Genomic DNA, 15323 nt, shown 5'->3' with positions numbered 1-15323 from the left:
GTGAAGTTAATTTTAGTAATAGTGTTCTAATGATTAAGCTCTCCTGCAGGCAGGATCTATTTTGATATCAAAGATTAGGATGAAAATTTTGGTGACTCATGTGTGGGAGATATGACAACTATACTGGATGACAGAATCAGGAATCAAGAGGACCTTCACAGGTTGCATGACAAACCCAATTCAACCCACCAAGCATTAACCGAGAATTTGTTAAGCACTAGGCGCTGGAAATAAAAAGATGATAATGGTGCTCTTCCTGATATTAAGATGCTCATTGTCTATCGGGAAAACAAATGTGTAAACAAATAAATATCTTTAGGTGTGACAAGTGGCATGACAGTAGCTGAGTACACAGGTACTGGAGGAACAGAAGAAGGAATAGTAAACTCTACGTAAGTCAGCCTGGGAGCTTCAAAGAAATGATTAATAAAATGCTATACTTGAGCCCAAAACCACAACAACATGAATAGAGAATTAATTTATGCAGTAGTAAGTATGAGTAGATTTTGTTTGAAAAAGCTTCAACATGAATCAACTCTATTTGGTTGCCAAAACACCAAAAATGAAAGTCATGTTGTACTCTGTGCTCATCAGAGTGACATTGTATTCTGTGTGTCTTATTTTCAGGAGAACTGGGGCAATTGTGTGCATATATGGTGAAAGGGATCAGAATGGAACAGAAATGTGAAAACAGATTTTATGAAGAAGGACTGAAGAAAAAGATAATAGTAAACCGGAGAAAAATTTCTTCACTTGACCATAATGATTATTTTCTATTAAGACACATGTCATATCATGTCACTCTTCTCCTCAAAACCCTCCACTGCCTCTTTCATCTCATTCATAGTAAAGATACTCCTGACAATGGCCAAAAGGCCCTAGTGGATCTGACCCCATTTCTTCTCTGTCCTTATTACCTACTGGTCTCCCCTTGCTCACTCATTGTAACCAGACTTGCTTCCTTGTTATTCCTCAAACATTCCAGGCATGTTCCCATTTTAAGGCCTTTTTTTTTTTTTTTTTTTTTTTTTTTTTCTGACTGGAATGAAAGAAAGTTTCTTCAGCCTAGAATTGAAGAAAGTTCTTTCCTCAGCCTTTCACATGATTAACTTCCTCACCTTTTTCAGTCTTACTTCAAATGTTACCATCTCAATGAAGACTATTTTGACTGACTGACTTAAAATTATAATTTGCTCCCCAGTCGCCTCTGCCCTGGCTTTTCTGATCCCCTTTACTTCGGTGTTTTGGTTGTATTTCTATTATTATATTAGTAAATGACTATCTGGGCTTTGTAAAAGCTTAAGAGTCAAAGGAGGTATAAGGAGTCCTATGATTGGTTACAGGAAAAGTGTGCCCAGGGGCTGACAATATTTATACTATGGGAATACAAAGTCCCCTGATTCTTCTCACTCAATTCTGCACAGTAAAATATCAATAGGAAAAAAAAAACAAGAGGAAATTATTTGAACAAATATGATTCTATGACATAAGAAGGTAATTAGCAACTTAATGCTTAAATTTTCTTTGGAATTGATGTTATATACAAAATTAATTTTTAGAGCTTTAAATGAAAGTAAATGGATCTGAAGTTCCTTTTTATCAGCTGTAAAAATATTCACTGGCCCTGTGCCCAGAGTTTAAAAGAAATCAGCGTGAGTCTAATGAAAAACAAGCTGTAGGTCTCAGGGAAATTCAATATATACTCTTTCTTTTCCTTTTAGTTTTTGATTGGTTTCCATGGGAATCTAGGCTTGTAGGGGATCTCTAATCTATTCATGGAAAGCAGATGCTTGAATTTTCATGACTTAGTAAAAGTAGGGGTGAGGGAAGAGATAAAGATGATTAGAAAATGAATATGGCTATAGGAAACATGATCATACTCAAAACAAAATTCTGCAAGCCACATAGATTTAAAAATACAAACTGCGGGAGTTTCCGTCGTGGCTCAGTGGTTAATGAATCCGACTAGGAACCATGAGGTTTCGGGTTCGGTCCCTGCCCGTGCTCAGTGGGTTAACGATCCAGCGTTGCCGTGAGCTGTGGTGTAGGTTGCAGACCCGATGTGTATCTGGCGTTGCTGTGGCTGTGGTGTAGGCCAGCAGTTACAGCTCCTATTCGACTCCTACCCTGGGAAGCACCATAAGCCACCGGTGCGGCCCTAAAAATACAAAAAAAAAAAAAAAAAAAAAGAACTCCATCTAACTATATCTCAGTTTACTTCTGTAGAAAATAGTTAAGGAGTTCCCATAGTGGAACAGTGGTTAACAAATCCAACTAGGAACCATGAGGTTGCGGGTGCGATCCCTGGCCTTGCTCAATGGGTTAAAGATCCGGCGTTGCCATGAGCTGTGGTGTAGCTCACCAATGTGGCTTGGATCCTGCATTGCTGTGGCGGTGGTGTAGGTTGGCAGTTACAGCTCCAACCCCTAGCCTGGGAACCTCCATATGCCATGGGTGCAGCCCTAAAAAGCCAAAAACAAAACAAAACAAAACAAAAATTCAGCAAGCATTCAGACATATGCAAAGACAAAGAGAATGAATAATTTATCAAGAGAAGAGAACTGAAAGGAGAATTGACTCCATTTCCTCATCCAATGCCTAACTGGACTAGAAGATCCTAAAGGACCATCTCTAATGTCTACTGATTCCTAAAGGCTAATTTGATATTTACACCTGTACTGCTAATAGAAATAACACTGATACTCTGCATTTCAGCAGAGTGTATTTCTCCACCAAGCAAAATGCTTTATATCTCAAAATTTATCATTTCTCTATGACAGACAGGGAGCGGTATTATCCCTTTTATTTTATTTTTTTCCATTTTATAATAAAGAAATTGAGGCATACAAAAGTTATATTTGTTGAGAAATTTATCTCACAGAGTGTTGTGAAATCCTACCTACAAAATAAATACAAGTGTTGGGGTAAATAATGAACAGGAATAAATAGTATATAATTCACTTATATATTTATTATATGTAAGTATATTTTTATTATATTATTTATATATTTATAATTTATATATTAAATACATTTATATGTATTTAATATATAATATAAGTATATTTTTATTATATTATTTATATATTTATAATTTATATATTAAATACATTTAATATATAAATAAATTTATATATTAAATGTATTTAATATAGAAATTTATTTATTTATTTATTTATTTATTTTTAGGGCTGTACTTGCAGCATATAGACGTTCCTGAGCTAGAGGTCGAATCAGAGCTGGAGCTGCTGGCCTACGATACAGCCACAACAACGGCAGATTTGAGCGTCACCTGTGACCTATGCTGCAGCTTGCTGGAGCAAGCAAGCTGGATCCTCAACCCACTGACTGAGGCCAGGGATGGAACCAGCATCCTCATGAATACTAGTCAGGTTCTTAACCCACTAAGCCACAACAGGAACTCCAATAATATATAACTTAAACTTCAACAGTTTTGAAGTCTATACCATTCATGATAAATTTACCTGATGTTCACTTTTAGTGACTAATTGATTCATTCTTTCATTTATGTATTCATTAGACAAACATTAACTGAGTCTTTATTAAATGGCAGGAGCTGTGTTGAGACTGGAACTATAAAATCAAATAAGACATGACCTCTGCCTTCAAACAGCATCAGAGGGGGTGAAATACAGATAAGTGAAATCTATGGTTAATTGCTAGGTAAGGCATTATGGCAGATGTATATGTACTGAGGGGGACTACAGGAATACAGAGTTCAAGGGGACTTGTGAGGGATTGTCTGGTGTGTATGCGTACAAGTGTGAATGTGTGTAAGATAAGGAAATCAAAGACTGTCAGCTGGTATTAAGTTTTCCAGAAAAATTTCAGAGGTATTCTACTCATCTTTACTTTTTGTAAATCACTCACACGCAAACAACATATTTTTGAAACAGAAGATTAATATTTAGTTTTCACAGATGACTTAGGAATTCTCTTTGTGAATCAAAAAAACAAAAAACAGCCCAACCACAACCTGAAACTTCTTTAATTTCTACATTTAACTTGATATAATTTTTCAAAGTGGGTAGTCTTGATCTTCCTGAAGCCAAATTAATAACCTCCTGGAAGACTGAAAATGCATAATACTAACATTTAGTGAGATTGCTAAAGCTTTTTTTAAAAACCATATCAAAAAATAAATGCATCTGTGAAAGTCAGAGAAACAGTAGCTGCCCTGGAGCAAAACATTTCTAACAATTACATATCTTTTGTGAGAAACCCAGAAAAGGAATGACTGATTGCTTTCTTGGATTAAACTGAGGGTACAAAATGAAAAACAAATTAGGTACAAATTAGGTACAGATGTTCAGTATATTGAGATTAATTTTACTCTCATGGGTGCCATTTCCTTAGCTGCTTGGACTATTAGCAATTTGTTTTCCAGAAAGGTGAATGTGTCAAAATAACTAAGCCAATCAGCGCAGTTCAATAACTTTTCCCATATATGTATTTGGAAACTGGATAAATGTTTTTAATAAACAAAATGTCTAGCACTTGTATTAATAATGAATTTCCATATAAGTAACATAAAATGTATTCATTCATTCAACCAAGACATTATCAGACACTGTCTTAGTTTCTGAGGCATGCAAAAATAAATAAAACAAAGTTCTTGCCGGGAGCTCCAATCCAGTGGGAAAGAGGCAAGAAAGCAATAATTACAATACATATGAGATAATGGGGCTCTAATAGAGACATGAACAAAATGCTATGTGAACATGAGTTTTTCCTGCTAATCAACCTAAGATACCATAATATAGTTCACTATCACAAAAAAAATCAAAAACATAATAAATAACATATAAGAATGGTTGCTCTTTGGGTCAGTAATAATAACAATGACTATTTACATGTTGTGGCAGTTGATATTTTATAAAATACTTAGGTATATTAATATCATGCATTGGTATATGTACCTACGGCAGATAGGCCAATTTATTACTTAATACCTTTATCCATAATCTTTGTAAGCAACTTAAGAGTAAGAATCACGTCTTTCATCTTTGTATTGCAAGGCCTAGCACAGTACCTGTTACACAGTAAGAGTTTCAATATATGTCGAATAAATGCATGCACCTACATATATACATTGATGTTAAACAGCATACATCTGAGTTCACAGAAAATATAGATAAGTGCAATAGACAATATTTGCAAAGAATATTTGATATCCAATATATCAGATAGGGATAAATACTGACAGTACTTATTTATAGCAGACGTGATTCATTTTTTAAATATTCTCTCTAAGTATGTAATCATGATACACAGTAGACACTTGGCAACTACCTATTTAATGAACAGTTCTACCTCCACAATATCTCTTGGATCCAACTTTTCCTCTTTATTGACCTGAACTATAATAGCTTTCTATATCTCCATTCTCATCTTCTTCCAAAGTAGCTTTCGTTGCCATATTAGTCCCTCTAAGATAATTTGTTTGCATAACTTCGATTCTCAAATGTCCTAAGTAGCTCCCTAGTATTCAGGACGCTTCATTAAAAAAATATAATTAGGAGTTCCTGTCGTGGCGCAGTGGTTAACGAATCCGACTAGGAACCATGAGGTTGCGGGTTCGGTCCCTGCCCTTGCTCAGTGGGTTAACGATCTGGCGTTGCCGTGAGCTGTGGTGTAGGTTGCAGACGCGGCTCGGATCCTGCGTTGCTGTGGCTCTGGCGTAGGCCTGTGGCTACAGCTCCGATTAGACCCCTAGCCTGGGAACCTCCATATGCCGCGGGAACGGCCCAAGAAATAGCAACAACAACAACAACAACAATAACAACAACAACAAAAAAGACAAAAAAAAATATAATTAAAAAAAGCATAAGAAGTACATAGTACAGAAGTCTGGAACTGGCACACAGCAGATACTAAATGACTAAAAATTAATGAGCTGGGTTGTCCTGGGAAAATTAGTCATTCACATGTTTTAAAATGAGAATGGATCTCTACAGAAAAACCAATTTGTTGTATTAAGACTTAAGTAGAAAAGGAGATATAGGATAATTTTAAAACAATCTCTGCTTATCTCTGTTTAGTCTCCCAGCTTTTGTTTACTGCTAGGTTTCTTAGAGGCTCACTCTACCCAAGCAGAGTTTAGGCATCTGCTAATGAATTGCAAGGATTTTTTACTCAGATTTTTTGGGTTCCTTCTCTGAGGAGGAGTCTGCTCTTCAAGTTCCAGCCACTACTAACACTATTCTACCTGGGTTTCTCTAGCTTACTAAGACTACTGCTTCCTGCTAGGGTTGTATTCTTTTGCATTCCAATTTGGAAAATGCCTTAAAGGAAAAAGCCAAGATGTATGTGGAGCTAATTTCACATGCTTCCCTTCTCTGAACAATCCTGCTTATGCTGATTATTCCCAATGCTTTGAAATATTTTGTTCAGATGTTCCCACTGTGGCACAGCAGTAAGGGATCCGACTAGTACCCATAAGGATGCGAGTTCGATCCCTGGCATCCCTCAAAGGGTTAAGGATCTGACGTTGCCGTTACCTGTGGTGTAGTTTGCAGATATGGCTCAAATCTAGCGTTGCTGTGGCTGTGGTGTAGGCCAGCAGCTGCAACTCCATTGGACCCTAGCCTGGTAACTTCCATATGCCACAGGTAAGGCCCTAAAAAGCAAAAACAAACAATATATTTTGTTCCATTTTCAGATGTTTTTGGCAGGTGAATTGTTCTAAAATACACAGGGAGAACTTAGGCTTAGTCATGTAAATCTCTGGTTTGTTTTTCCTTTTTGTAATTTCTTTTATATCTTTAAACATTCCATTAATGGTTATTTTATATTGTGTTTCTAATGATGGCAATATCTGATTTTTTGATAGAAATCTGTTTATTATTTCTGTTGACTCTCATTCACTGTAGATTCCTCCCTCATGTGTTTGGTGATCTTTCATTGTGGGATAATGTTTAGTCTGTTTTAATATGGAGGAGTCATGGAGGTTTAAAGGAAGATACTTTCCCTAAAGAGCATTTGTATTACGTCTGATTAGAAGCTGCAAATCCGAGGCATATCATCTCCAACTATTCTTTGAAAATGATGTCTAGATCTTCCGCCATCTTATTCCCACCTTAACTGTACTATCTTTGATTTCTTAATAATGATACTTTCGCACAAAGCACAAAACCAAACACAGTACCCACATTTGATTGGGACAGAGCAGAGTATTAAAGAATGATTACCACCCTCATTCTGGAAATTCTGCTAGTGCTAGTATAGCTTAAAGATACATTATAACTTTTGGCAAACATGCAAAAACAAACAGCAACACAGAGATGGGAGAAAGGCATAATAATCAGATAGTTGAAAGAACATGAAACTTGTTATTTATGAAATCAGCTATATAAATTGTGATGTATAAATCACGAAATCAGCTATATAAACTGTGTCGTGTAAATCACCATTCTAATTATTCTTTGACACTGTAGGAAAAAAAAATTACTACTTAAAAAAATAAAGGAGAAACAAAAAGCAAATGGAAACAATGCCCTGCATCTCACAGAGAGACTTAACAGCTAACATGTCTGGTTGTGCACTCCTCTTTTCTCCATCTTTTTCATATTATACCTACAAAAAAGTCATACTGTTGCATCAACAACTTAAACTCTCTTTTTTTTCTCTCATGATCCACTTGATGTAAGCTGGTTTCCTCCAACTTACATTTCTGAAGTTGAATTTTAAATCTAAATTACAATGAAGAAAATCGTAGAGTATCAAATTCCTACTATTGGGGCTATTCCAATCTGAAATGTTTACTTTTTTATGGTAGCAAGTTAAATAGAGTTACCCTTCCTGAGTGAATAATTTTAACAGCTGACAGGCCTGGGTGAAAGGTTATAAATATCTGAGCAGCAGTTAAAACTGAGATTGAAAATGAGGGAGATTTTTAAAAAATTATTATAATGAAAAGCAAATTTAAGAGCAGTAACATTGGAAATAACCTGACAGACCTAACTGATAAAAGCATTTAACTAGCATATTCTGTAGTATATCTTAATGTCAGTCTCTTTTTATGCTTTCAACTAATGAAAAGGTATTTTCCTAACCCCTCAATTAATCAGCTATATCTGGTTCATATTTTTTTAATGGGAAATAACACTAATAGTTTCTGCTAGAGCTAACTAATTTTCATTGCTTTTTATTCCAAAAACACATAAGTCTAAAATAACAAAAAGAAAAATATTAGGCACTGGAAATATATTTTATAGACCAAAATTTTATGGTGAGAAAATCATTTTCAGGTAAATAAGTCTTCAAATAAATTTAGAAGCTTCCCATTTTGTTTTTTGATATGTTTAATCCTAAAATACTGAGCTCTTCACAATGCTTTTAAAAACTTGAAATTATTTATACTAGCAATATAGCTTTAGATCTTAAAAATTTGAAAAAACATTTCAGAAAATAATTTTATGCTCCTTAATGCCATATATTTTATAAGAGACTACAGTTTTTTATTTTATGAGTAACACTCATTAAAGAAAAAATTTTAAACAATGGAAAGTACTAAAATTCATATATATTCCAATATATATCCCAACATTTTTTTTTATAATTTTTTTATTTTCCCACTGTGCAGCAAGGGGGTCAGGTTATCCTTACATGTATACATTACAATTACATTTTTTCCCCCACCCTTTGTTCTGTTGCAACATGAGTATCTAGACAAAGTTCTCAATATCCCAATATTTAAACCCAACCGCCATTGACATTTTGGTGTGTGGTGTTTTTTTTTTTTTGTCTTTGCCTTTTCCCATGCATAAACTGATTCATATTATAGTTTAGTCATATTACACATATATTTTTTATTTCTTTTTCCCAATTTAACCTTAGATCAGAGAATAAATTCCATTGCTTGAGGAACTTGGATAAGTGAAAGTAGCCCCTGATGGTTATCTGTGCTTACTCTCTGCAGTTTAAAGACTGTAGTTTTTTGAGAAAACATATGAAACAAAAAGTTATATTCCTGTGATTTGTCATACGTCCACTGCACAGTTCCACTAATCAACTAACAAATCTACACAAAAGCTTCATTCTTTATAGTAATTTTACTTCTCACCTTTTGAGCTGCAAGATGGAGGGCCGTTCTCTGGCTATGGTCAGTTTTATTAACATCTGCTCCTGCCTTCAGGAGAGTATCTGCACAGTCCAGTCTGTCAGCCAACACACAATACATAAGTGGTGTTCTCCCAAATTGATCTTCTTTGTCTTTAAGGGCTGAGTTGCCTATGAGTATAAAAACAAGTAATGATGTTTGTTATGATGTTTGTTAATTATTGTTGTTATTACTAATACAACTAGGAACTATATTTACTAGTTGTTTTTTATCAAGTAATGTGGTAAATGCATTAAATATATTATCATTTTTATTTATGCTATGAGATAGATACTTATCATCCTTATATAATAGGAAACTGAGACTCAGAAATTAGGTAACTTGTTCACATTACACTGAAAGTAGGTAGTGAGGTTAAAATTCAAACTTACTATTGACTTTAAAGGGTACATTCTTTACTATGTCATGCCAGATTAACATTTTGAGATATGTGGCTATTTTTTTTCTTCCCTTACTCCTTTTGTCAAACAATACTTATTAATGTAGACCATATACTAGGTCTCGTGGTATATTTTTGATAGCCCACTAAAATGAATCATGGCTGGCTTCCTGTTTTAGGCAATATGGAGCAAGTGCATACCACCCTGATCCTCCTGCTAATTAAAAAACAAAACACCTCCTGCAAAATAATGAAAGGTGGTGAAAAAAAGGTAGATTGGTAAGGGAAACATGAAACTCTAGGAACAACCCAGTAGTGAATTCCCTGAGTTGTTTTTTTGGTTGGTTTTGTTTTGTTAGTGTGTGTGCCTCCTATATACAGCCAGCCTGAGTGTTAAAGCAGCCCAGATATACCAATTGGCATACACACAAAATTTCCCAAGAAGCATGCTCTCTCCAGTCAAAATATCAGGAAGACAATAGCTTTGCTGGAGTTAACTCTTTTGACTATACCTCTACTCAAAGCACATACAACAAAACAAATCATACCTCTATTCCTCTCCACTAGATACTGTAGAAAGAAGCCCTATGAAGTATTGGGTCCTGAATTAGGCAAAGGAAAGCAACAAGGTGGTATCTTACTCTTCTCAACTAGAGAGTGGCTAAGGGTTACAGAGACGAGGAAGCTAGAGTAATTCTTTAAGTCAGTGAATAATGCCATGGATAACTCCGAGCAGCCTATGTGTGAATCCACCCAGAATCAAAATAGCAAAAGCTTTGAGAATTAAATTCTGGGTGGGATACTGCCTAGGTTTTAAATTGGTCTTGGTAGCAAAGAAGTGGGGCAGATCAGATAATAACTTGCAAGAGCTCTGAAAAATAACTTGACATTTGAACCTAAACAGACTGTAAGTCTACTAAAATAGATTTAAATAGGATCCAGAGTTTTAGAACATGACACAAAAAGGGCCAAGATATAATCCAAAATTACTAGCCAAACCAAAAGCAAGGAAAATATTAAATAAGACAATCAATAGGCAGCTACACTATGATGATACAGGTATCAGAATTATCTGATAAAGATTTTAAAGTAACTATCCTAAAAACGGATAGAACAAGCAACTGTGAACGCTTCTGAAACAAATGGAAAAATCCAGTCTCGGCAAAAAGAAAAAAATATGTTCACATAAAAACCTGCATGTGGATGTTTATAGAAGCTTCATTTATTACTGCCAAAAACTGGAAACATCTCAATTGTCCTTCAACTGGAGAATGACAAAAGAAACTGTAGTAATCCATACAATACTGCTCAGCAATAAAAAGGAATGCAGAACTGATCTACTCAATAACATGAAAAAAAAATCTCAAATGCATTATGCTAAGTGGAAGAATTCAGTCTCAAAGGGTGCATATTATATGATTCATTTACACGGCATTCTGGAAAAGGTAAAATCTACAGGGAGAGAAAACAGACCAATGGTATCTGGGGAGCTGAGATGTGGGGACGAATTGATGATAAAAGGATATGGGGGAATTTCGGGGTGTGATGGTACTATTCTATATATTGATTGTGGTAGTAATTACATGACCACATATATTTGTTAAAATTAAATAACTGTACACTGCCAAAAGTATAAAATTGACTGTATTTACTGTATTAAACTTCAAAAATTTTTTCTTAAAAAAAGAAACTGTGGCTGCTGAAAAAAATTTGCTACTTTTGTCACAGACAATGATCAGGTACTGGCTGAAGGTAATCATATATGAGTTGAACATGAGGGAAGCCAAGTTACTTTTAAGGTATTTGGGCATAAATTGCTAATGGGGGAAGAAAACTGACCAAATGATATATTTGCTTTGGGGAAATACAAGTAATAGGTGAAGAAAGAGAACATGTCACACTGGTGACTTGCTTTGTGCCTGAAACTAAGATGTTTTAGCGTTAAATATTTCAATATATATTTAAATCTTGGATACACTGGGGCCCAAAGCACTTTATATCTACACAGATAACTCACTTAGCTTTCCCTGTATGCTACTAATAAAGCAAGAAAGGTCACTGATTTTGGAATTTGAAAGAGCCTTAAAAAATACTTAGGTTGTGCATAGTAACTCCTGGAAGAGGCAGGTTTTTTTGTTTGTTTTTCCCCAGAATCTTGGTTTTGAAGATGGAAGCAAATTTTGCATTTGACTCAACATACCTGAAAATAGAAGCTCCTATGCACAAGTCTTCTGACTGGTAACACAGCGTTAAGTATTATTCTCTCTACAAAGACCTCCATTACCTAATACAGAAGATTCCAGACATTCTATTACTGTATTTATAGATAAGGACCCACTTAAACCCAAATTCATTCACAGGACTAATACACTTTAGAACATGTTCCTTTTACCATTTCAGCCCTTCTGGAATGAAAATGATACTTACAGAGAATATGCTACAGTAAACACTAGTCTCTAGCTGTCTTTCATGATTAAAGGGTACTCTCTACCAGCATCTTATTTGTTAGCGTGAAGCAAAGACAGTAGTACTTAGAATCAGCAGATGATGGTGATTCATATGTTTTTTATTTAATGATTTTTATTTTTTTCCATTATAGATGGTTTACAGTGTTCTGTCAATTTTCTATTGTACAGAAAGGTGACCCAGTCACACATACACATTTTCATTCTTTTTTCTCACATTATCATGCTCCATCATAAGTGACTACATATAGTGCCCAGTGCTATACAGCAGGATCTCATTGCTTATCCATTCCAAAGGCAATAGTTTGCATCTATTAACCCCAAATTCCCAGTCCATCCCACTCCCTCCCCCTCAGCAACCACAAGTCTGTTCTCCATGCCCATGATTTTCATTTCTGTGGAAAGGTTCATTTGTGCCATATATTAGATTCCGGATATATGATATCATATGGTGTTTATATTTCTCTTTCTGACTTATTTCACTTAGTATGAGAATCTCTAGTTCCATCCATGTTGCTGCAAATGGCATTATTTTGTTCTTTTTTATGGCTGAGTAGTATTCCATTGTGTATATATACCACATCTTCTTAATCCATTCATCTGCAGAAGGCCATTCAGTTTGCTTCCATATCTTGGCTATTGTGAATAGTGCTGCAATGAACATGCAGGTGCATGTGTCTTTTTCAAGGGAAAGTTTTGTCCAGATATATATGCCCAAAAGTGGTATTGCTGGGTCATATGGTAGTTCTATGTATAGTTTTCTAAGGTATTTCCATACGGTTTTGCAAAGTGGTTGTACCAGCTTACATTCCCACCAACAGTACAGGAGGGTTCCCTTTTCTCCACACCCCTTCCAGCATATTATTTGTGGATTTATTAATGATGGCCATTCTGACCAGTGTGAGGTGGTACCTCCTGGTAGTTTTGATTTGCATTTCTCTAATTATCAGTGATGTGGAGCATATTTTCATGTGCCATCTGTATATCTTCTTTGGAGAAATGTCTACTCGGGTCTTTTCCCATTTTGCCACTGGGTTGTGGCTTTTTTGCTATTGAGTTGTATAAGTTGTTTGTATATTTTAGAGATTAAGCCCTTGTCCGTTGCATCATTTGAAACTATTTTCTCCCATTCTGTATGTTGTCTTTTTGTTTTGTTTTGTTTTTTATGGTTTCCTTTGCTGTGCAAAGCTTGTCAGTTTGGTTAGGTCCCATTGGTTTATTTTTGCTTTTATTTCTTATAAAAAAATAAGAGACTGCCTTGGGAGACTGACCTGAGAAAACATTTGTAAGGTTGATGTCAGAGAATGTTTTGCCTATGTTCTCTAGGGGTTTGACGGTGTCTTGTCTTACATTTAAGTTGTTAAGCCATTTTGAGTTTATTTTTGTGCATGGCGTGAGGGCGTTTTCCAGTTTCATTGATTTACATGCGGCTGTCCAGGTTTCCCAGCAATACTCGCTGAAAAGACTGTCTTTTTCCCATTTTATATTCTTTCCTCCTTTGTCAAAGATTAATTGACCATAGGTGTCTGGGTTTATTTCTGGGTTCTCTACTCTGTTCCATTGGTCTGTATCTCTGTTTTGGTCCCAGTATCACACCATCCATCTTTATTCCTGTGGCTTTGTAATATTGCCTGAAGTCTGGGAGAGTTATGCCTCTTGCTTGGTTTTTGTTCCTCAGGATTGCTTTGGCAATTCTGGGTCTTTTGTAGTTCCATATAAATTTTTGGATTGTTTGTTCTAGTTCTGTGAAAATTGTCATGGGTATTTGATAGGGATTGCATTGAATCTGTAGATTGCTTTGGGTAGTATGGCCATTTATACAATATTAATTTTTCCAACACAGGAACATGAAATATCTATTTCTTTGAATCCTCTTTAATTTCCTTAATGTTTTATAGTTCTGAGCATATTAAGTCTTTTACCTCCTTGGTCAGGTTTATTCCCAGGTATTTGATTTTTGGGGGTGCAATTTTAAAAGGTATTGTATTTTGTCTTCTTTTTCCAATATTTCATTCATATACAGAAATGTGACTGATTTCTGAATGTTAATCTTATATCCTGCTACTTTGCTGAATTTGTTGATCAGTTCAAGTAGTTTTTGGGTTGAGCGCTTAGGGTTTTTTATACATAGTATCATGTCATCTACATATAGTGACAATTTTACATCTTCTCTTCCAATTTGGATGCTTTTTATTTCCTTTGTTTGTCTGACTGCTGTGGCTAGTACTTCCAATACTATATTGAATAAAAGTGGTGAGAGTGGGCATCCTTGTCTTGTTCCAGATTTTAGTGGGAGGGCTTTCAGCTTTTCTCCATTGAGTATTATATTTGCTGTGGGTTTGTTGTAAATGGCTTTTATTATGTTAAGGTATGTTCCCTCTATACCCACTTTGGTAAGAGCTTTTATCATGAATGGATGTTGGACAGTGATTCATATTATAATTTCTCTCGAATAGTGAGATTCTTCTTTGGAAGCTTTAGTATGGAAGAGGATTTAAGAACTGTGGTCACAAGAACAAACATGGGAAATGAAGGCACTCCTCATACCCTGGGCTAATCCTAACCGATTAGGTTTCTTAGGGCCAAAGTGAAGTCAGAACCATGGGGTTAATAGGTCACTCTATCTCCTAGAACACCAGTTGCTCTGCTCTGACCAAGTTGGCTGTAAGATACAGGGAAACTTTAAGTCTTCTCCTCAATCTCTGATATATTTTGTTGTATAACTGGTATTTATACTTTCCAACAGAGAAGATTTAATTAGGTTGTCAACACCATCCAATATGTCATGCCTATAAGGAAACTTTCTGCGTCTGAGGTAACTGAAATCTTGTATCCCCTAGTCATGATTAGAAAAAGCAGCATTTAGCCTCACCTGGATCCTAATTTCAGTTTCTTTAGGGGTGTAGTGGCTTTATGACTAGTTTCTGAGTAGTGAAGTTTCCATAAGGTTCTGAGCTTCCTGGGTAAATTGAGAAAGTCCTGTTCCTTTAGCTACCATACTCCTTTCATTTCCTCAGTTATAGCACTCAGCCAATACCTGTCCAGTCTACACAATAGCTTATTTTGATGATCAAATGAAATGACTTATTGTTTGGAAGTGTTTCATAACTGTAATATGTTTTACAAATGTAGGACTTCTGATGGAATCTAATATTTGCTGGATGGCAGTGCACTTAAATTTGCATTCCTATCAGGAATCCTAATATAGGATGCAGCTGGCTAATATGCTGTGTTGTTTTAATTATTCTGGCAACTGTGGAGATAGCCTCTAATCCACGACCAACTGGGGCTGGCATTCTGCATGTGCTCAGTCTGAACATAGCTCAGAAAGATGAGC

At 35.5% G+C, this 15323-nt stretch overlaps 1 protein-coding gene across 43 annotated transcripts in view; it reads right to left on the bottom strand.

The window, feature by feature from the left end:
* Positions 1–15323, bottom strand: part of INVS (inversin) — a 160290-nt gene that overhangs the window by 130041 nt on the left and 14926 nt on the right. For 29 of the 43 annotated variants that reach the window (XR_014824689.1, XR_014824692.1, XR_014824693.1 and 26 more), the window contains exon 3: positions 9086–9252. Coding sequence is in view for 9 of the 43 variants with exons in the window: in XM_021066620.2 (XP_020922279.2) it covers positions 9086–9252 (167 nt within the window). In the remaining 34 variants the exon portion in view is untranslated. Of the gene's footprint in view, positions 1–9085; positions 9253–11721; positions 11806–15323 lie in introns of all 43 variants that reach the window. The other 14 variants (XR_014824714.1, XR_014824684.1, XR_014824677.1 and 11 more) reach the window with 1 other exon arrangement.

Source organism: Sus scrofa, chromosome 1, assembly GCF_054392235.1.
Source record: "Sus scrofa isolate SSC_HxYL_T2T_F1_AM1 chromosome 1, Sscrofa_HxYL_maternal_Yorkshire_Landrace_v2.0, whole genome shotgun sequence".
NCBI lineage: Eukaryota > Metazoa > Chordata > Mammalia > Artiodactyla > Suidae > Sus > Sus scrofa.
This window is presented reverse-complemented; position numbering and strand designations above follow the sequence as displayed.